General features: G+C 41.7%; 1 protein-coding gene and 1 long non-coding RNA gene across 2 annotated transcripts in view; both read right to left on the reverse strand.

Annotated features, from left to right (window-relative positions):
• Positions 1–8,327: 8,327 nt before the first annotated feature.
• FAM114A1 (family with sequence similarity 114 member A1) overlaps positions 8,328–21,920 on the reverse strand; it is a 59,214-nt gene continuing 45,621 nt past the window's right edge. Inside the window, exons 10-14 of the mRNA XM_059673336.1 lie at positions 20,224–20,385; positions 19,241–19,380; positions 16,866–16,938; positions 12,018–12,071; positions 8,328–9,898 (exon numbers count right to left, since the gene is read on the reverse strand). Coding sequence (XP_059529319.1) covers positions 9,797–9,898; positions 12,018–12,071; positions 16,866–16,938; positions 19,241–19,380; positions 20,224–20,385 — 531 coding nt within the window. The 3' untranslated portion in view covers positions 8,328–9,796. The remainder of the gene's footprint in view (positions 9,899–12,017; positions 12,072–16,865; positions 16,939–19,240; positions 19,381–20,223; positions 20,386–21,920) is intronic.
• LOC132220350 (uncharacterized) lies at positions 12,409–16,857 on the reverse strand. The gene is made up of 2 exons (XR_009449770.1): positions 15,404–16,857; positions 12,409–15,193 (listed from the first exon to the last, which is right to left on the reverse strand). It is a non-coding gene; the product is annotated as an uncharacterized LOC132220350 (long non-coding RNA).

Here is a 21,920-nt window from a genome sequence, read left to right on the forward strand (position 1 = left end):
AACTCTTAGAGAGTCTGTGCTGATGCTATCATTATGGGTAATTAAAAGGGGCCTGAAATTGTGCCAATACCAAGTTGTTATTGTAGGGGAGGGAAAATAATTATCTACCTTCTGAGTTCTTAGTGGAGACCCCTGTAATAAAATATTAACAAGAGAAAAACTATATAAGTTTACTAACATGTAGCCTTTGGGAGATAACCAGGGAAAAATGAGTAACTCAAAGAGGTGGCTTAAAATTCAGGCATAAATACCATCTCCACAGAGAAAAAGGAATGGGGATACAGGTGTCTGAGGGGAATGTAAATGATTTTTAGGAAAAATAAATGGGCCCTTAGAAGAACAGATGGGAGGTGTGATAACTTGTGACAAAGTTGGTCTGGGTGTGACATCAATTCCTACTCTCCTTTTCCTGTGATCAGAGTCCATCTTCCTTGGTTGATAAAACTCCTGGGCCGGAGATCAATGACAACGGAGTTCCTTTCAGGGGATCTGTCTTTAGACAGATAAGGGGAGTTCAGAGAAAGCCTCTCTCTGTATTTTGCTGCTTTTAAAGTGCCCACAGGTCAAAATAATTAATATACCAAAGCAGCACATTTTGGGGGTGGAGCATGTCCTAAACTCCTACAGTCATATAATACTGGGGTATATTCAGCTACCTTTCAGTGTCTATTAAACTAGTTCATAGGAAGGAAGAGAAGAAAATAAAACAAGAATGAGGCAATAGGATGGAGGAAGATATACAAAGAAGAGGTCATTGCTACCACTTGGAAACTGAGTGGGTGTTGGCGGTGAAGAAAAGTAACAGCCTAGGGCAGTGGTCGGCAAACTGCAGCTCGGCAAACTGCGGCTCGCGCGCCACATGCGGCTCTTTGGCCCCTTGAGTGTGCCTCTTCCACAAAATACCGACTTCTGCGCATGGGCCATGAAGTTTCAATCGCACTGTATGTGCGCGCCTGCACGTGGTATTTTGTGGAAGAGCCACACTCAAGGGGCCAAAGAGCCGCATGTGGCTCACGAGCCGCAGTTTGCCGACCATGGGCCTACGGTGACCGGTAGGCTCTGGCAGAAGTAACACTGTGCATCCACCTAAGACAGAGAATGTAGGAGGAGGGGGAAAGATGATGAATTCAATTTGGAGATGTTCAGATTAAGATTAGTGGGACACCCAAATACTGATGTACATCAACCCTGACACATTTTCCACATCCACAATTTTGCCATAAATTTGGAGAGGGAGAGACAGAAATTTCAAATGAAGGTTTAAAAACCCACTTGTGCCACATTTGTCAAGATGAGCAGATTGCAAACAGCCTCTTGCAAACATGATCTGCACCAAGCTAATAACCCTTTCTACAGGTGTCGAGTAGAAAGTTGACTCTATGGCTGGAATTCAGGAGAGATGTCAGGACTCCAGGTAGAAATTTGGGTGTCACCAGCATACAAGTGGGTGGCTGCAGAAACCATGGACACACAGTATATTTCTTGGCTCAAACCGATTTATACAATTTTGGATGAGAGACATGCAAAGTGAACTTCAAACTGAGCCCTATTTTATTCAGGAGAATGCACAACAGTTACAATAAATGTTTGTGGACCCACTTGATGGATATATGGATAGATGGATGATCAAGAGAATGAAGAGTATAGGTTCATGAAAATCTATACATATTCTCTTCTTTTACTTTATCTCATGACCAGAGGCTTGGTGCACTAGGATGGGTCCCTCAGCCCGACCTGTGCCCTCTCGCAGTCTGGGGCCCCTCGGGGGCCCCTTCCCCTGGCTGCTGGCACCAGTTTTCCTCTGGTGCCCGGAACCCAGGCCTTCGCTCTTTGCCGGGAGGGGCCTGGGCCCCGGGGGCGTGGCCCAGGCCGGTGTGGCAGGCTTCTGTCTTTGCTCTTTGCTTGCCATGCCAGCCTTCGCTGGCTGCTCCTGCCGGGGCCAGCCAGCTTCGCCTATGTATGCAAATTAACCGCCATCTTTGTTGGCGGCTAACCACCATCTTTCTTGACAGTTAATTTGCATATCGCCCTGCTTAGCCAATGGGAAGCGTAGCAAAGGTACGGTCAATTACCCTTTTTGTCTTTTATTAGATAGGATTTGTTTCAGTTTTAGCTCTGGAAAGAAAAACCATATACTACCTTCAAGAAGCCGAAAGGCAACATTTGAATGCCTTAAAAAATCAATGAGCCTTTCATTTTTATAGAAAGCCAACTGATTTCAGACCGTTTGCTGTATATTATTCCCATAAGGTAATGATGCCTTTGCAGGAAATCCAGATGGAGAAGACCAGCTGAGTATGGGCTGGGTACGGTGCAGCAAGCAAACATGTTATTTCACACATGACTTCTCTTGAGTAAATATGAGTCTTTACATTCCTTGTCAGAGACCAAATGGTTTTAAAAGAAAGAGATGTAGAATGCCAGGCATTGTCACGTAACACCCATATCTTGTATAGATGGTGAAACTATGGTACTAGGGGCTGCAGAATATACCAAGCCTCTTTACTAATCAATCACACCACCATCAAGACAGTAAACAGGGCAGATTGGAAACGATTTTTCCATTACCATTGATGGATGCATTTTACCTTTCCAGGGAAAGGTATTTCTGGCCCTTCACAAGTCATTGAGGAAATGCTTAAAATGCACAGTTGTGGCCCAAAATGGCCAAGATGTTTCCACACCTCAATACAGGCACCACATGATTTGGGCAATGCCAAGTAAGTTACAAATCCATTTTGTAGTTCAGGAAGGTCATTAGGACTCAGATTCATTATCTGTTGAGACTTTTATTTTCCATTCGTTACTCTCCTTTGAGCGAAATGAAGCTGTAGGAGTAGAGCAGAGACTTCAGGTCATTCAACCCTGACACATTTTTCGCGTCTACAATTTTGCCATCAATTTGCAGAGGGAGAGACAGAAATGGCAAATGCAGGTATTAAACCCCCCTGGTGCCATATTTGTCAAGAAGAGCAGATTGTAAGTGGCCTCTTGCAAACATGATATGCACCAAGCTAATAACTTGTTCATTTGCATGGTGCTTCCCTCCAGAAGTTTCTGAAATTGCTTCTGCAGTCATTACGTACCCCAGAGCTGTTCAGGTTTAGTAGGAAGATTAGAGAGACTATTCAGTTGGTGTCTCTTCCAATGAGATGGAAATGAAAAATTTTCCTGTTTACAAACTATCCCAGAACCACTCCTGCTTTACCTTATCCTACCCCTTATCTGTAGTCAATGTAAATACCCTCAAAACAACTCCTATCTTTTGTCCTCCTACTTGATGCACAAAAAAGCCCATTGACTCCAGGATGGAGGACATGTTGCCTTTTCCACTTACTGCTGCTGCTGCTGCTGCTGGGTTAGACTTCATGCCCCAGGACCTGGTCCATTATGGCCCAATAACCCCTTCCTTTTACAAAGGCTTTCAGTCATGGAAGTTAAGGTTCTTGTTTAACAATAAGTACTCAATAAATAAGTCCACCACCTATACCACCATCCCCATCACCACCACCACCACCATCATCATCATCATCATCATTACCACCATCATCATTTCTTGGGCTTAACAGGGAATAGCACGAAGTTAAGGGACAAGAAGGCATTATTCAGTACATCTTTAAATTATTTATCAGTGTGTCACAGTACCTGGTGCTGAAGATTCAGCGGAAAGACTGTGAGACAAGTTGGTAATCTTTAAGGCAAGGAAAGCATTCAAAACGCCCATGCTCCAGACAGGGAGTAGAGGGTTAAGGATTTTCAGGGTGGGCGGTGATTTACAAATGAGCTTCCTGGGCAGTGAGAAGGGGGGTGGGCGGGGGAAATGAAGCCAGTTTAGGAATAGCAGAGGCACCTGTGAGACAGGATGCTGTGTTCATGATGACCAGGGAGCTGCTGGATGTAAATGTCTGTGAAGTGGTGGAGAGGCCTGCGGTGAGAACAGCCCAGGGGCCCAATAACCTCGCCTGGCTTCATTCTGTGTCTCTTTAGTCCCAGCTTGTTCTTAGTTTCATGGAAACAACCAAAGCTGATGGACCAAATCTTTCAGCTATAAATCCACCTCACGGCACAAAGAGAGCGAAACCTATAAGCATTCGGATGTCTCTAAAATTAACACGTTACGTTCTCTTTCATTAGGAGGCTCTGTATAAGAGTTTAAAATGCTAGTCAGGTCACACTGACCTTGGTTTGAATCCCTGGCTCTGTCTTACTAGTTGTGTAGTATCAGATGAGTTATATAATTTGTCTGGGTCTCAATGTTCTCATTCATGCAGTTGCAAATATAATAATACCTACCCGGTTGGGTAATTATGGAAATTAAATGAGATAACGCATATAAAACATCCAGCACAGTGCCCAGCATGTGGTCAATACACAGTAATTATTATTGTTCAAGTCTTTTGGATGGATTGTTTTCTGGTGAGATAAACGGAGAAAGGATAATATAAGTTACAGAAAAAGAGAAAGGAAAGAGATATGGAAAAGAGAGGCAGGACTTTAAAAGCTGATCCTGGAAAAGAGGCGCTTAATGACTGTCAGGAAAAAAAAAAATCTCGAGAGAAAAAGGATAAACATGGCAGGAACTCAAAGACAGAGGCTTAGCTTTGCTTTCTGCCAAGGTTTCATCCATCTGGCCTTGGTTTCTACGCTGGTTTTTCCCTCCAAATGGCAGCTCTAGAAGCCTGGTGTTGCAACTCGCAACTCGGGTCAGGGAGATACTCCATCTCCGAATTGCCCTAAACTTATATATTCAGTGAAGGCATATGAGAAATGTACATGTTATTCTTTTGCAGTATAGAATTCTTTTGAGACTCATAAGAGACAGGCCTGTGAAGTGAGCCAGCAGTGACCATGGCAGACATAATCCTATTTCTTTTTGGCTGACAGCTCATGCAGAGAAAAACACTCTTTGATCCAGACAAAGGTAAATGTAGCTTAAATCCCAACACGAAATCCTGACCTTCCATAATCAGCCTCTATTCCCAGTCTATGATGACCCTAGACACCAGAGATATAAGAAACACAATCAGTGCATTTCTCACTGTTGGGCTGTAACAATTTAATCACCGTAGAAGGCAAAATGCTCAAAGGGTAGAATAACAGATTATTTTTAGGACCTAAGGAGAGGGGGTGGGGAGAACAGAATGGTCTTTCCTCATATTTGTTTAATAGCAGATACTGAATGGAGCATCTATTATAGATGAACACACAGAAAATGAACATAAACCTGAATAAGTAATGAGATATCTAGAAAAATGAAACAAATGGTTAACACAGGATTCTCCCCCCTCCCCCCTTTATTTGAATCCACTCCTACGGCTTGTTGAATTCTAATCAACTACAAAACCAGGGCAAAGATGAATTTGCAGTTCTAAGATGAATTTTCAACGTGATCTCTTCTGATGTGCCTTTACCAACACGAGAATTTAAAAAACCAAGTGGAAGCTGGATCTGAATATAAAAATGTAGGGCACACTTGAGAGGAAGATCAAAGGGCAATCTTTACATGACAAAAATGAGCTTGACCCTGAAGAATCATTGCTTTTATAAAATTAAATACAGATTGAAGTCATGTGCTATGATCCATCCCGTCTGTTTAGCAAACAGATATATATATATACACATATAGTATATATGTGTACATATATATTTTTAGAAAAGAAGAGAAATATGTTTGTTTCACATTTGTGCTGAATTACTTCCCTAAGACACATTATGTTCTGATTTCTGGGATAACTATGATTGGAATCTGTCTGCTTTTTTTTTTTTTTTTTTTTTTTTACTAAATATATTTTATTGATTTTTTTACAGAGAGGAAGGGAGAGGGGTAGAGAGTTAGAAACATCCATGAGAGGAAATATCGATCAGTTGTCTTCTGCACACTCCCTACTGGGGATGTCTACAACCAAGGTACATGCCCTTGACCGGAATCGAACCTGGGACCCTGGAGTCCGCAGGCGGATGCGCTATTCACTGAGCCAAACAGGTTAGGGCGGAATCTGTCTGCTTTTGTTCCTAACTTAAGCTAGCATGGTTGGCCTGCGTGGAAGGTGAGTTCCCAGACATGCGAGCACCTGGGGCATCTGACTTCTACAAAGACAGAAATGCTCTCATTTCTGGATTCAGACACATACCCTACTGTGTAAGTTTCCCCTGGTCCTGCATGGTTCAGGGTTCAGGATCTGGAAGAGGGGCCGCACACAAATGAAAGAGACAAGAGATAAAAATTCAGAAATTGGGGGGCCAGGTGAGAGCCCATCCCAAGAGGATGGACTCCGCTTGTGCTCAGGCCTCACCATCTTTTTATTCAGTTTGGGATACACCCATAGCCCTTAGGCAGGCAAGTTCCAGTAACAGGCAGACTATCTTACCAGTAAGGATTTACATGACTATCTGGTGGGGAAGTTGCTTCAGCTACCATTGTCTTGACTAAACAGTCGGTGCATAGCTCTGAACTTTGTCAGGGCTCAAGGGTCACCAGCATTCCGGACTCTTTGTCCACACCTCTCTGCTAGAGAAGACAATAAGCGGCTTCCCACACCCTACACTTATCACTTTCCTTGAGGCTGCCCAAAGCTGGTGCTTCTTTCACGCCCTGTGAGCTCTGCCACTGAGGTCCATGGTTCTTTGTTGGTGTAAGGAACTCAGCCCAGTCCTGCCACTGCCTCAAGCCAGTAACTCCACTCATTTAACCATGAGCTTGATGTGCAGCCCAGTGTGAGGCCAGAGAAGAGAGAGATGTCTGTGCTCAGAGGGACAGAATATTTAAGATTGGGCCTCTGCTTTAAGATTTGGGACACAGTTTTGTCCTTTAGTGGTATATATATCAACTAGTGACCCAGCATGTGAAATCGCATGAGACTCAGACCCATGGGAAATTGCGTGAGACCCGGGACCCCTGAGCCCACCAGTGCTGTGGCACTCCCCCGAGTCCTGGTGTACTGCGGGACCCAGAGTCAAGTCCCCGACCACCCGTGCGGGCCTTGCCGTGCACGCAGCCTCCTGGTGACCAATCTTTGGTCGTTACAGCATTACGACCACTGGGTTTTTATTATATAGATACCACAAAGGGATTTTCCTTGGATGCATTTTGCTTTGAATTTGAAATTGGCTTTTGATGCTTTTCATTTGATAAGGCACAGGCACGAACTACATCCATTATTTAGACTAGAACTTATTTTGCACTTGATGTAAGAAAAATCTGGCATGCTTCTTCAGGGTAATTGCACAGAGTGAAATGAACCCAGTTTATGTAAAGGATTATTGAAGGAATAGAAAACTTCCAGAGTAAGCCTGCTAAATCATTCATTCAGGCACCGATTGACATTTCGCCTAGATCTGGATCCTGTGCTTTGCCAGCTTTTAAAGCAAAGCAAAGAAGCAATTATTTAAAAGTGATGGTGAAAAACCGTATTGAAAGAGAGCAATTCTGGAAGGTGGATATATATTAAGTGAGTATTCTCTCTTAAATAATGTAATTCACAGACCATGGAGCTAGGCTCCGGGAATCATCTCTCAGCTTATGTCTTTACCTGGCAACATTTGATATTCTATCATTAAAATACATGAAAATGCAATGCAAATTATGTCACCCAGTTTTTTTTTTTTTTAAGGTCCTTACCCTAGGATACATTTATTGATTTTAGAGAGAGGGGAAACAGAGAGATAGAGAGAGATAAACATTGATCCACATGTATCTGATGAGGGATTGGCCCCACAACCTAGGTATGTGCCCTGACCAGGAATAGAACCTACAACCCTTTAGCGCATGGGAGAATGCTCCAATCCATTGAGCCACACTGGCCAGGGCATGTCACCCACTTTTTAAAAGAATAATTATCTCTCAGCCCTGGCCGGGTAGCTAAGTGTGTTAGAGTGTCATTTGATACACTAAGGTTGTGGGTTCAATCCCTGATGAGGGTACATACAAGAATTTCCCAAGGAATGCATTAATAAGTGGAATGAAATCCATGTCTCTCTCTCTCAAGTCAATAAAAAAATTATAAAACGAATAATTATCTCTCATTCTTTTACAGATTTCTATTTTAGTTCATGATTAAAATTTTGTTGTACACCAAATGGGTGTAGTTAGGCTTAAAGACTAGCTTCTTTGAAATGATTTCTTTTATAGTTCCAGTTAGTGTCTATAAAATTTATCTGATGCTAAAAAAAACCTGATGTGAAGAAATTGTAAATCTAAGTCCTTTCCTCTGCCCTCTAGATAAAAAATATAAATTTCTGAAGAGGTCGATGTAACATTTTCATCAGTTAATTGTTTTCTAGATTTAATCACAGAAACGTTTCAACCAATCAAAAAGCCAGTAGAAAAAAAAAAAAAGAAACACCATCTTTAATGGATGCCTTGAATAATTTCTTTTCCAGATTGTAAATAAATTGTTTTTATGTTTTCTATTTGGCCGTTTCAGCAGATACACAAATGAAATACACAACATAGACAAATGCAGTGCCTGCATGGAACAAAGGCAGTCTACTCTATCAGGGGAATACAAGCAAATGCAAAGGAAGGATTTTTCACGCTTGCAAAAATATAGGCTCTATCTGCCCTGGAGAGAACCACTGGGCAAGGCATCTTGTGACAGTGCCTGTGAGGATGTCCAAAACAGAAGCATTCTACTAGCACCCCCACATGGAATGAGCATATGGAGTTTAGGAAAAGAAATGCCCATTGGTGATGCCTCTCCCAGCTAAAGGGCCTTCTGTGCAGTCTCTCGTGGATCAATATACCAGTTAGTCAACCCACACATCAGGGTTTCCTGCCCCTTAGAAGCAGTGCTAGTATTTGCTGCTGGTGAACATGATCTGTGTATTCATAAAACAGCCTGACGCCACTGTAGTAGATTTAAAAATGCAGTCCTAGGGGTCTACTGTGCTGGAATCCCTTTAGTTTTCTAATTGAATACTTCCAAGCTTTGTAATTATGCTATCATGTATTTATAGTCATAAGAAGTCAGTTTTAAACCAAATACTCTATAGTACCCCTTTTCATGTATATGTTCACCCATGTACAAAGTTTGGGGATAAAAAAGTGCAGAAAGAGTGGAAAAATAGAATAAGTGGAAGGGTAGAACATTTTAAAAACTATGAATTTACCTTGTTCTGTCAAATATTTTAAGGTTTAGAAAATTTATTGTTTTAAAGCAGTTTAAGAATGATTATAAACCCTCTTTCAATCTATCTCTATCTCTATTGGGGTGAGATCATGTTCCCGTACTGTGAGCATACAGTAGGAGCTCAATAAATGCTTGTTTCGAGAATGAGTGGCTCTAAAGAGATACTTACGTTTCCCTTTAAATATTACAGGTAAATATATAAGTAGTGTTATCTTTGTCTATGACATTTATATAATAAAATTAAGTTCAGTATAAGAACTGATTTAAACTTATACTATAAGAATGGAAAATTTAAAGGTGGAAATTTAAAGAGTCAAAAAAAACACATGTAGGGTCTGCCCATGAATTTCTAAATATGGGATGCTTGACCAGGAAAATGGCAATGAGTATTTGTGAATGAATTTCAGATGGAAGGACATGACCAATACAAAGCTGAGTAAGTTTAAATTAACATCAAGAAAACACTCTTATTTGTAAGAACAACCATATACATTAAGAGACAGGATACTCTTTAAACTTGCATTCTCAACACTGTCTGTGCAAACTTGCTTGTAGTGTCCTCAAATCGGTGTCTATGGGCAGATGCATAGAAAACATCACCGCCAATGATAAATATATCAGAGCCACGGGGCCTGCTGCTTCCTTTAAGCAGATGGAGTCTGGTCCGGTCATGGCTGTGCTTCTGAAGGGCTGGCCTGGATGTGGGAAACCTGCAGAACGGGCAGCAGCAGCTGGAAGGCATCCTGGATGTATGTCGTGCTGTTGCAGCCCTGAGAGAGGAGAAACGTGTGGAGGAAGGGTTGTTTTCTTAGGTCAATCCTGACAATCCTTCCAACTTGATAATGTTCCCTCTCATCAAACTCCGTCATATTATATCATATTTTTCTTGTGACATTGGTGCTTAAATCAAACGTAAACACATTCCTTGAGATGGAGTGCGTCCGTCTCTTAATGATCTATACCAGTGGTCGGCAAACTCATTATTCAACAGAGCCAAATATCAACAGTACAACGATTGAAATTTCTTTTGAGAGCCAAATTTTTTAAACTTAAACTATATAGGTAGGTACATTGTTATTAACATAATTAGGGTACTCCTAAGCTGGCCTTTGCTAAAAACATCCTCAATCTGAGGGGTCGACCTCAGCGAACGTACCCCTACTTCTTCTAATGCCACTTCTTCAAAATAGACTTGCCCAGGCCAAAAACTGACTTCTGCGTGTGGGCCACGAAGTTTCAATCGCACTGTACGTGCGCGCCCGCACGTGGCATTTTGTGGAAGAGCCACACTCAAGGGGCCAAAAAGCCGCATGTGGCTCGCGAGCCGCGGTTTGCTGACCACTGATCTATACTAACAGAGAGAAGAATTCACTCAAAATGAGAAAAGCCATTCCCATAGATTTTGAGGGCACATCAATGTGCATATATTCATGACCCATGTCCAGTCTTAACTAACTTCTTCCCAGATCAACCCCACTGTCCTGAAATAACATAAAATCACAGCAGGCAGGGGAATCCAGTTTGTCCTGACCTGCAGATGCATAAAGCTAACTGGAAATAGTGTGCTATTATTCGTGGCAAACTTTGAATGCTAGCATCCTCCCATGCACGCTGGTACCTTCTACCTGGTTTGGTGTTTGATGTTGCTGCCACGTTCTCTGCCATACATACAGCATCAGAGGGAGAGGCCATTTCAAGTGTCAAATGACTAAAACACGAGAAAACTTCCACTGGGAGAATGAATAAATATTTGACCTCATCATCTCCATGAGTGACATGGTCAATTACTCTGCTAATGCCCTCTGGGTGGCCAGGGAGAGATTTCCCTGTTCCACATTCTGCCTCTGATAGCTTGGGTTTCTTCTTAACTGTGTTTGTCCCTCCCTCCACCCCCGCCCCCCCCCCCACCCCCCAGAACCTACCGCTACACTCCTTGTCCCTTGACTCCATCCCATGTGTGGTTGTGTCTTATACAACAATACTCAGTGCCACCACATTGGTACTTTTTTTTGGCACTTTGGTTGTTTTCCTGAATAGTAAGGCATGACTCCTAAAAATATTGCTATACATATATAGATAGCCCTCCCTTCTTTGAAGTTCTGTAATTTCCAAAATTTGCAATTGACACCTGCAAAAAACGACGGTATATACATTGCCCATATTTAAAAGTAACTTGGTAGCACCTTATGGCTTCAGCGCGGTGCCTGTGGCTACAGATATGTCTGTTTCCTAGTGTGTAGCCCCTAAGGGAAGGTTCTCCCCCACAACCACAGGTAGAACAAGAACACAGCGCCTTATGACGCAAGAATGTTCCCGAGCCTCTCGTATGTCACTGTGTCTGGCAAAGACACAGAGGTGCCAGGGCAGCTTCCTGTCTCTGCGACAGCGTCCTGGTGCGTGGACGGGCCACGGAGCGAGTGGCTGCAGAGGAAGGTGCCTCTGGGTCACTGACCAGGCAGAGGCTAAATCGTCTACGTGCCATTTTGCCCGTCTGGAGCTCAGACCCAATAAACCAAAGATTATTATGAATGAAGGGAAGTGCCCATTTTTACGAAAATCGCCATTGAGCAAGCATCCCTCCCTGCAGCCAATAACCACAGAGTCAGATCTGGAGTCAAACCGGGCCACAGAAAGCTGCTTCAGCCGGAGGACAGGCAGCAGGAAGAACGTGCAAGCTATGCATTTCTCTTCATAATCAGGAATTCTTGAGAATCATGTATTGCTGCTTCACCCTCGGGTTTACAGCTGGCTGAGCTCCACAACTGTACTCAAAAGAAGACTGTTGATGATAAGATTTGGAATTGCAGTAACACTTGCTGCCCGGGGAAAAAAAATGTAGCGCTAACATTTGCTTTGATTCAGAAGCACTTTCTCTCCGGGGCCACTTACCTCTAACAATACACTATTGATCATGGGGTTAAGGACCTCGGCCTTCTTGTCGCTCTATGGAATGAAAAGAAGGAAACGGACAGATTAGGTGCTCATACTGCCAGGCGTGCCACACAATGTCAGACACTGGCTTCGTTGAGGGATCTCTCAGGGAGGAAGGAGAGGAGCGGCGGAAAGCTTACTCTAGACCAGGCTTCTTCTTTGCTGCTTCCCCTGGATGACCGCACTGAGTTCTGACAGAAACCCTAGGTAGGTGCCATGACAATCCTCATTTGAGATGAAATGGCAATCAGGAAGGTTGAGTAACTTGTGTGAGGTCACACAGCTAGAAACCGAAACGCAGACCTGTGTTAACTGTTGAAGACTTGTAGCAGGTCTGGGATTAGTGAGGGGAGTGAGGCTGGGTGTAGCGGTGCAGGGCTGGAGCCTGTCTTTACTTAAAATTGTTTTGTATTCATTTTGATTTTTTTAAAAAAATGTTGCATTAAAATATTTGTCTAGATGATTGAAGTTGTTTCTGTGTCTTTTTTGGAGGGAGTCCCCTGAAAATTTTCAAGTGAGTTAAGAATCTTACTTGCCTATCTTAGTCCCAACCCTGGTAATTAGTCTCTTTTCTCTTTTCTTTTCTTCCCTTCCCTTCCTTTCTTTTTTTTTCATATTAAATTTTTTATTATACTAATTTTCTTCCCATGAGATCAGTTCTTTTTAATTAAAATTTTTCAATCTCTCTCTCTCTCTCTCTCTCTCTCTCTCATTCTCTCTCTGTTCCTTTCTTTCAGTGCAAAACTTGGGTATTTGATTATAGAGTGTGTCTTTCAGATTAGCAGCAAAATTAAAACAATCTTAACTATAACTTGCAAATAGGTTTGCAGATCCCGGTTTACAAACCATGACTATTCTGTAAGGCGCAGAATACAGAGCCTGATATAAAGCAGGTATTCAAAAAATGAGAGCTAGTGTCAGCATCGTCATCATGATCTCCACTGTTGGTCTATCCATCAACAGTCTTCTCTGTCTAACATGTTCAGTCTACTCTTAGGCAACAAACAATTAAAGGGACTGGAAAGAGAGGGGGCAATTTTAATAGACTGCTTTTCCTTACTGTACCCAGAAGACTTTATGGTAAACAGGAGAATATAAATGAAATACATCGTCCCAGAGCAGCCTACTTTCATTGACATTACTCTACTGGGAAACCATAATGAAGTCTTGGTGGAAAAAAAAACACCTTTAGAAGCCCAGTCATTTTAGTAAGTAACCAGAAAATCCATTATGGTATTTGCTTTCATGTTTACTTGATTATCAATAAATCTCTAAAATATAATCAAAATGACATTGATTTTCAGAATCAATGAGATGTGCAAGCAATTTTAATAGAGTCTAGAGAGCAATATACTCTCATTAACTTCAAGTTATGAATAATGGCTGTTTTGGAGAACAGAAACAATGCTTGATGTGGATGATTCATCACAGTATCGGATGAGACGGATTTTGTGGCGAGATGGCATTTCAGAGAGCTCTATTTAGACTTAGCTTTTTCTTTCTCCCATATAATAACTGTGTGTTTCTGATTCTGTGCACACATTTGTACACATTTCTGTATGTACAGTTGACCTTTGAACAACTTGGGGTTAGGGACACCAAGACCCTGCATGGTTGAAAATCTGTGGATAACTTTTGATGCCCCCAAAACTTAACTAGTAATAGCCTACTGTTGACAAGAAGCCTTACTGATAACAAAACAGTCAATTAACACATATTTGCATATGTATTATATACAAAGAAGAGAAAGTATCATTAAGAAAATCATAAAAAAATACATTTACAATATTTATTGAGAAAACAACCCGCATAAGTAGACCTACGCAGTTCAAACCTATGTTTTCAAGGGTCAACTTTACATACAGATGTAAGTTCAAGTACACCTGTCTGCTGAGCTTTACGGTGGGTCAGGAACCTTGTCATCACCTGGGAGCTGTTAGAAATGCAGAGCCTCGGCCTTCATGCCAGACCCACTGAATCGGAATCTGCATTCTAACAAGATCGCCAGGTGAGCTGCTTGCACATTCAGGTTTGGGAAGCACTGGGCTGGAATATACTGTGTTAAAAGGAACCGGAAACTACTGTGAATAGTACCCACTAAAGCAAATCAATTAATGTTTACCATGAACTGTATAAAACATACAACACACACCATGCAGGCATATATACATATATCCTCATCACTAGATAACCACAGAGAATCAGCTATCTGTCTGTCTGTCTGATGTGTCTGAGGAGCAGACAACTGGAAGTTGAGGGACCGATTGCAAGGCTTGGGTGAGTCAGTGCACTTCTCTGGGGCTCAGTGTCTCACCTAGTAAACTGTGCGGAGTGAGAAGAGGGTACAGTAGAGCTCTGGGAAGCTGAGTCACTGAGGCCAACCCATCCAGTTTAAGACCTTCCATCTCTCTGTAAACCTAGCAGTTACACCGAAGTCCATGGGTGTCAGTTAACTTAGAAACACTGAACACATACATGCATTTTATCGAGCCTATCACATCAATGAACTTCCACCTCCCCCTTCACTCTGCCTGTATACAGTGAAGCTCTATTGCTGATGGCTTAAAATGAGACAAATATAAAAGCTGATGTCTTACAAACTAGGAGAAGCAAACCAGATTCCTTGACAGCTGGACCAATAAGTGGTGGATAGCGTTATTAACTGAATCACTTACAGAAGCGTGGGTGACACACGTCTCCTGACAGGTCCACAGTCATTTCCACCGTGTTGAGAACTGCCATTGGCCTGGGGTTGGGGGGAGGGTGGTGTACCCTAGCAGCCAGGTAGGTCTACACGCAGGCTATGACTGTCCCCAGTCACTACTGGTGATTCCAAGATGGGTATCTGCCTCAGTCTGTTGAGCCTTTCAAACCTTCTCCCCCGGGAACCCAGAATTTAAAGGGAGAGAACTGGGAACTGCGGTAGTTGAGTCCCATTGTGGCAACACTTGAGAGAGAGGGTATGTGAGCTCTGGCACTGGGCCCCCAAAGCTGTTCACATTTCTCCACTGCCTCTAATAAAGTCCCTTTCTGTCTAAATTATCTAGAGCTTGTTTCTGTTACTCCGTTAAGAATCGAATTGTGTCCCTTCCTAAGATGTTACAGTCCTAACCTCCAGTCCAGCAGTTCTCAACCTGTGGGTCGCGACCCCTTTGGCGGTCGAATGACCTTTCACGGGGGTCGCCTAAGACCATCCTGCATATCAGATATTTACATTATGATTCATAACAGTAGCAACATTACAGTTATGAAGTAGCAACGAAAATAATTTTATGGTTGGGTCACAACATGAGGAACTGTATTTAAAGGTTGAGAACGACTGCTCCAGTCCATCAGAACATGACCTTGCTTGGAGATCAGGTCACTGCAGATGTCATCAGTTACGATGAGGTCCTTCCTTCATCCAATATGACTAGTGTCCTTATAAGAAGAGGGAGGTTTGGACATAGCTATTCACCGAGGGAGGACAATGTGAAGACAGAGAAACAGGTAGAGCTATGCTGCCACAAGCCAAAGAATGCCTGTGGCTCCCAGAAGCTGGAGGAGGCAAGATGTCCCGAGCAAGCATGGCCTTGATCTCGGACTTCTGGCCTCCAGCACCGTGAGACAATCCACTTCTGTTGTTAAGCCACCCAGTTTGTGGTACCTGTTACAGCCCTAGGAAGTAAAATCTGCTGTTTCTCATGGAAAGAATCATCCACCTTTGCATCCAGGGCTCTAAAAGAGGAAGTACAAAGGCTGAAAATAAGAATTTTCCACTCGTCTTCTCTGGTCCCACTAAGGTGGGGTTACATACTGTGACTAATTTCTAAAGAGAAGAACCAGCCTGGCTGGCATGGCTCAGAGGATGAGCATTGCCCTATGAACCAGGTGGTCATGGTTCGATTCCCGGTCAGGGTACATGCCGGGGTTGCAGGCTCGATCCTCAGTGGGGGCTGTGCAGGAGGCAGCCAATTGATGATTCTCTCTCATCATTGATGTTTCTATCTCTCTCCCTTCCTCTCTGAAATCAATAAAACTATTTTGAAAAAAGAAAATAACCAAAAGCTATACCTTCAAACGAATGCAAGCCTTTCCAAGTTGTTACCTTCAGAAGAGAAACACATGCCAAATTGGTAAATGTTTTTCTTTTGGTTAAAGTTGAAGTATAATAATAAGCAAGGAAACTTTTCATTTTGGGTGCTTATCAATAGGCTCTGAAGGCAACAGTGAATGAAAATATTCAGTTAATTATTCTTGAATTATATACTTCAGATATTAAGTAACGGAAGGAAGGTTTGCTTGACATCTTTTAAAAAAACAGATAAAGAAAATGAGGCCCAGCCCTCGCTGGTTTGGCTCAGTGGATAGAGCGTTGGCCTGTGAACTGAAGGGTCCCAGGTTCAATTCCAGTCAAGGGCACATGCCCGGGTTTTGGGCTCGATCTCCAGGAGGGGGGCGTGCAGGAGGCAGCCGATCAGTGATTCTCTCTCATCATTGATGTTTCTATCTCTCTTTCCCTCTCCCTTACTCTCTGAAATCAATAAAAATATATTTTAAAAAAAGAAAAAAGAAAATGAGGCTCAGAGCGGTTTGGAAACCCACCCAACGTCTCAAAATCTGAGGAGGCAGCATCAGGGCTAACCCTCAGTCCGATGAGGGCCCTGAGCTGCCTGTTGGAGAAGGTGCTCTTGGCCTAGTTTTGGTAAACGTCCCGGCAGAGCTTCTGTGTGTGGAGCCATCACAGGAGGCCCTGAATCTTCCACTCTTCCTCATAGAACCCTCTCCCTTAAAGAGGGGAAAAAAGAATCAGCATTACAATCTTACCCCAACTGTGGTCAAGGAATTTGTAAACTTCTTTGATAAGGAGGCCACTTCATTGCACATTGCAGTAGTTAATCTGAAATTTTAAAAAAAGTGGTTTGAGGATTTTTTTTAAAAAAGTAAAATAATTTAACCATCAAGACAATTACTGGTCTTAATACCATATTCCACTTAAAAGAATGGCACACAAGTTTGAAGATGCTCTGTAGAAATGTTTTTCTCAATAATCTTCCATGATTCACAAGCACTATTGAATCTAATCCTGGGTTTCTTTGCATGCTAATTAAGAATAATCATCTAATCCATTCAGGTCACATGAATCAAAGCCACATGCAGAAGAACACCAGTCTCAGGCCCCACATGTAGAGGCATTTAACACTCTTACCAAGTTTCTCCAGCTTTTTGGTCATTTAAAAATAATAATGAACATTCATTGAGGTACTAAGTTAAGTACTTTTGTATAAATAAACTCATTTAACCCTCATGGTGACCTGATTGGTTACATTATTATTCCCATTTTATAGATGAAAAAACTGATGTTTAAGAAGTTTAAGTAACTTGCTCAGGACAAGCAGTAGTAAATGACAGAGCTGGGATTCAAACTCAGGGGTCTCAGATGATTCTGTAGAAGATGTTTTTAAGACTTACATCAAAACTCGAAGTTTATTCCAGCCATTCCACTTCTAAGACTTTACCCCAAGAAAGAAACACGAGATGGGCACAAATATTTAACTAAAGGAATGTGTCAGAACGTTACAGATGATGACAAAAACGGAAAACAGTCTAATTACCTAACAATGTCGGTATTGTCTGATTTTTTAGAAATAACATATGTGACCTTTATGAATCGTGATTAAAATCCTATTAGAAAAACAGTAACTCAAAGCTCAGAAAAGATCTAGTGCACTGAGTAGAAGGAAGTAAGCTTTGTGTTGAGAAGTAGGGGTCCTTGTCTAAGCTATGTATTCAGGTTATTGAGCAACATTCATCCATCCCTCTACCCAAAACTGCTCCTCCGAAAGGGTCAGGAGTAAAGCTAGGAGATGGCCCAGAGCCGTCCTGTCTGTGCTCTTGGTAGGTGGGTGGAGAGGCACTTATTATACACACAAATGTGAGGTCTGATTATCCCTTGCTGGGAGCTTGGTAAGGATGGGACCAGCAGGACTGGGATCAGAAAGAAGCTAAGAGTAAGGTCCTGCTACGCATACTCAGGGACAGCTCAGAGTCAGCCCTCCTCTTCCAAGTCAGTGCAGCAAATATGCAATCGTCCTTGGGTGTTTTCATCAATGTTAACTTCTCCTATTTTGCCATTTCCTCTTCCTTCCACACATTGGAGTCATGTTCTTTTCTAGGCATATGAAGGGCAGGATTATACAGTTCTTATAATAGCTTTGATTTTCATGTGTGTAAATATGAAAATCTAGACTAGATGACAAAACTTCACAAATGAGGAAAAATGCCACTAATATTGACTTGTTGGAAAATTTGTTCCCCGACCTACAATGCCAAATGCAGTAATAAGCAAAGACTAGTCAGCTAGCGAGGTGAATGAGTGAGGTGAGATATGTGTGTATGTGCACCTATATATTTTTTGGAGGCTCTTATTTTGTCTTCTGTGTCTGTATAATAATGAAGTTGTCTTTGGACTTGTGCTAATTTTCTAGCACACAACACAGAGTCATGTGCATAAAAGTTAATATCTTATTTTTCCACTCCATACCAACTATATTAATGAACACTCCATACCAATTATTTTATTGTATACAGAGTTACATATATACATTTTTATTTCACTAGATTAACTGATAGTAACTTCTATTTTTTGAAGAACATAACATATAACAGCACATATACGCATGCATGCAGTCCAGTGAACTGGCTTATATTAGCAACTGTCATTGCCAGAATTCAGAATACGAAGAGCTGGCATAAGTCCCTAGGAACAGTGGGTGTGTGTGTGTGCATATTTTTATGAGGCTTGCTCAGAAGTCACATTAAGGTGTCCTCTCAATATCTGTGTGGTATGTTGTGTAATTACCCTTAAAGGTTCGTACTTCTAAGACTTGGATCTATTAAAATAAATACTAGTACTTACTTAGCTCTGAATTATTTAAGGTGTCTTCTCTTAAATATCTTCATAAATAATTCCTGAAATATCTAGTTAACTATTATATCCTGGCTGACATGGTTCACTTCTTAAGAGAGTCCTTATTCCTTAAGATGACCATAAAAACTGGAATTAGCTGACTTGAAATAGGAATCTTTAGTACCTAGGGTGTGTGTGTGTGTGTGTGTGTGTGTGTATGTGTGTGTGTGTGTGTGTTTGAATGGCACATGTATATAAAATTGGAAAAATAAGCATTTAAAATAACATTTACTTTATCAGCACTTTTGCTTGGTCCTGAGCTGATTTCTCCTCTTCTTGTCCATGAAGAATTAATTCTGCTACTTTGTGAAGCTGCTCGATACAGCGTGCTGTGACTTCTGCCAGACTTTCAATGGACAGCATGTATACTTCCTGAAATAAGTGAATGCAAGTAAGAAAATTAACAACTGAGCAGATGCTTTAAAAAAAAATACACACTGCAATATTAAAAAATATATATGCACATGTAATTTTTTTAAAAAGAACCCAAATATGAATGGAAACAGTTTACCCAAAGATTAATGGGCATGTCTAAGACTTTTCTGAGTGGAAATCTGCCCTAAAATGGAAGTGCTGTCCAGTTCCCATGGACATGGCAAGTCTTAGTCACAGCTCTGTCCCTCCAATGTCGGGTACTCTACAGGCAGGCACTCAAGAAGGCTTGTAAAAGGGCAGTTAAATGAATAGACCTCAACGGACATTTTTCTCCGCGTGATCTAATTTTAAAAATTACTTTTTCTAAAATTCAAATCCAATGTAAGATGAAGTGATCATGAACTCATTTTATACATAGGCAGGATATAAATTATACACATCTATATTTATTAAACTACAGAATAAAAACTGTGCCAATAAAAATTTTTTTGGAAAAAGCTTCAATTACCTCATTAGTTATGGGGCATAGAGGCATTTTATAGTTACAGATTTGCATACAAGATGGAATTTCACTCTCAAGCTAAATCAACTATGCCCTTAAAGATCATTCCCTCCCCCCCGCACCTCCTGTAAATTATAATTGTAGAGCTATGGAGAAAAGTACAATGCCTATGCTAAGTCAGGAATTATCTTGGAGTTGAGAAATTTCGGTGTTTATTATACTAATACTCATATTTCCATCTCAAAAGTGAAATGGCTTTTTCTCACTTAAAATTAGGCCGGTAATAAAATTAGCATAATATTACTGCTCTTTAGGCAGACAATCTAAAATAAATTTACCTCAACTGTCTTAGTTCTCCTTTCTTGCTTTTCACCCTCTTCAGGGCTTTCAGGTTTCTCTTCCTTTTCTTCCTTCTTAGTGTTCTCCTCTGTTTCTTCTGCCACGTCTACCGGCACCACAGTTTGGTCATCTTCCACCCAGTCATGAGCTTTCTTCATAGCCTGCGAAGGCCCCAGCCAAAGCGAGACATTTATTGTGCAAATAGGAGACTAAGAGATTCCATTCTCCAGACTATGATCAATTTGCCCTAAACCTTCAAGGCTGCTTCTCTGTACATTTAAACAATGATGGGGCAATTCCTTACGCTCCTTACAAACACCTTGTTGTTGCTTTTGGGTGACTATAACACAGGAAAAGGGGACAGAATAGAAAGAAAGCATGGAGAGCCCTGTACAGGGTGAAAGATGTTTTATTTATTTATATATTTATTTATTTAGCAATAGAGAGAGATTTATTGTCATATTTGAGGGCAAATTTCCAACGTAGGCTGAAAACAAACAGACAAACAAAAATTGGCCTACCAAAGGATTCGACATATAACTTTTGATCTCATTTTTGGTACCTTAGTGCAGTATCATTTTCTACTCAGAAGGGTAACTGTCACGGGTTCTGTGTACCTGCCACTGTGACAAGTATGTTCTTCATCGATGTTCTGTTTTCACAGGGCTCCATGCAGCCTGCACTATGACTGCTGCACAATGAGCTATATTTCTGTTCGAATATAGAGGAAAATTTCATTTTTTTCCCCTAAAATTAGTTATTCTGGGAACTTACATTTTATAAAAATGGGAATTTCCTATCTGGATTTCTGGATGACTTACTTAATTTATGGCTATTGTACCAACTTCAATGACTGATATCCACTGAGGGTGAAGGATGTTTTAAAAAGCCCTCTAAAATGGTACTCAGTGATAGTATATTTTTCACTTTTCGTGACCAACGATAAAAGAATCACAGGACTTTTTAAATATATAGGTTAGACATTTAGCCAGGGTCATTGCTAAAGCAAATGTCCTCATCCGCTATGTCTCATGAACCTGATAATGCATCGCGCTGGGGAGATGAAAGATGGCTCTGCTCTAGCTGTGCGAGGTCTCCTGACCTCGGGGGGAGGAGGGAGGACTGTTGGAAAGACCTGGCGTCGCGCTGTGACTAGCTGAATTTCACAGGAGTGCCTAAGAAATGATGGTTAAATTGAACAAGCATCAACCACCTTCCCTCTCTTAGTTCTTGCATTTAGAAAGGGAGCTTTTACCATTAAAGTTTAAGCCGTTTGCTTAAGTGCAAGTTGTATCTGAGCTTAGGCTAAACTACTTCTCATCCTAAAGTGTCCATGTCAAAGTTTAATATGTCAGAGTGTTGAATGGCGAGTTAATGGTAAGAAGATTTGGGGAGACAAAACCCAATAACACTATCCTTGGTGTGTCCTCTTTCAGGGACCCAGGTTTACCTGACTATGTAACTACAGAGACCGGGAGGCCCTGGAGACCGCACACTCTCCGGCCAGTGGCAGGAGCTGCTCTGAGATGAATGAGGCAATTTCCCATTGTGCTCAAGTCACTGACCTGCCAGAATCAGTGAACTCTCTCAGAGATAAAGAAATTACTCATCTCTCCCCCTCACTGCCTCATGCTGCTCTTTCCTCACCCTCCTGGATAAAGGAGAGCCTGTGGCAACTACTGGGGGCTAAAGAGAA

Source organism: Myotis daubentonii, chromosome 1, assembly GCF_963259705.1.
Source record: "Myotis daubentonii chromosome 1, mMyoDau2.1, whole genome shotgun sequence".
Taxonomy (NCBI): domain Eukaryota; kingdom Metazoa; phylum Chordata; class Mammalia; order Chiroptera; family Vespertilionidae; genus Myotis; species Myotis daubentonii.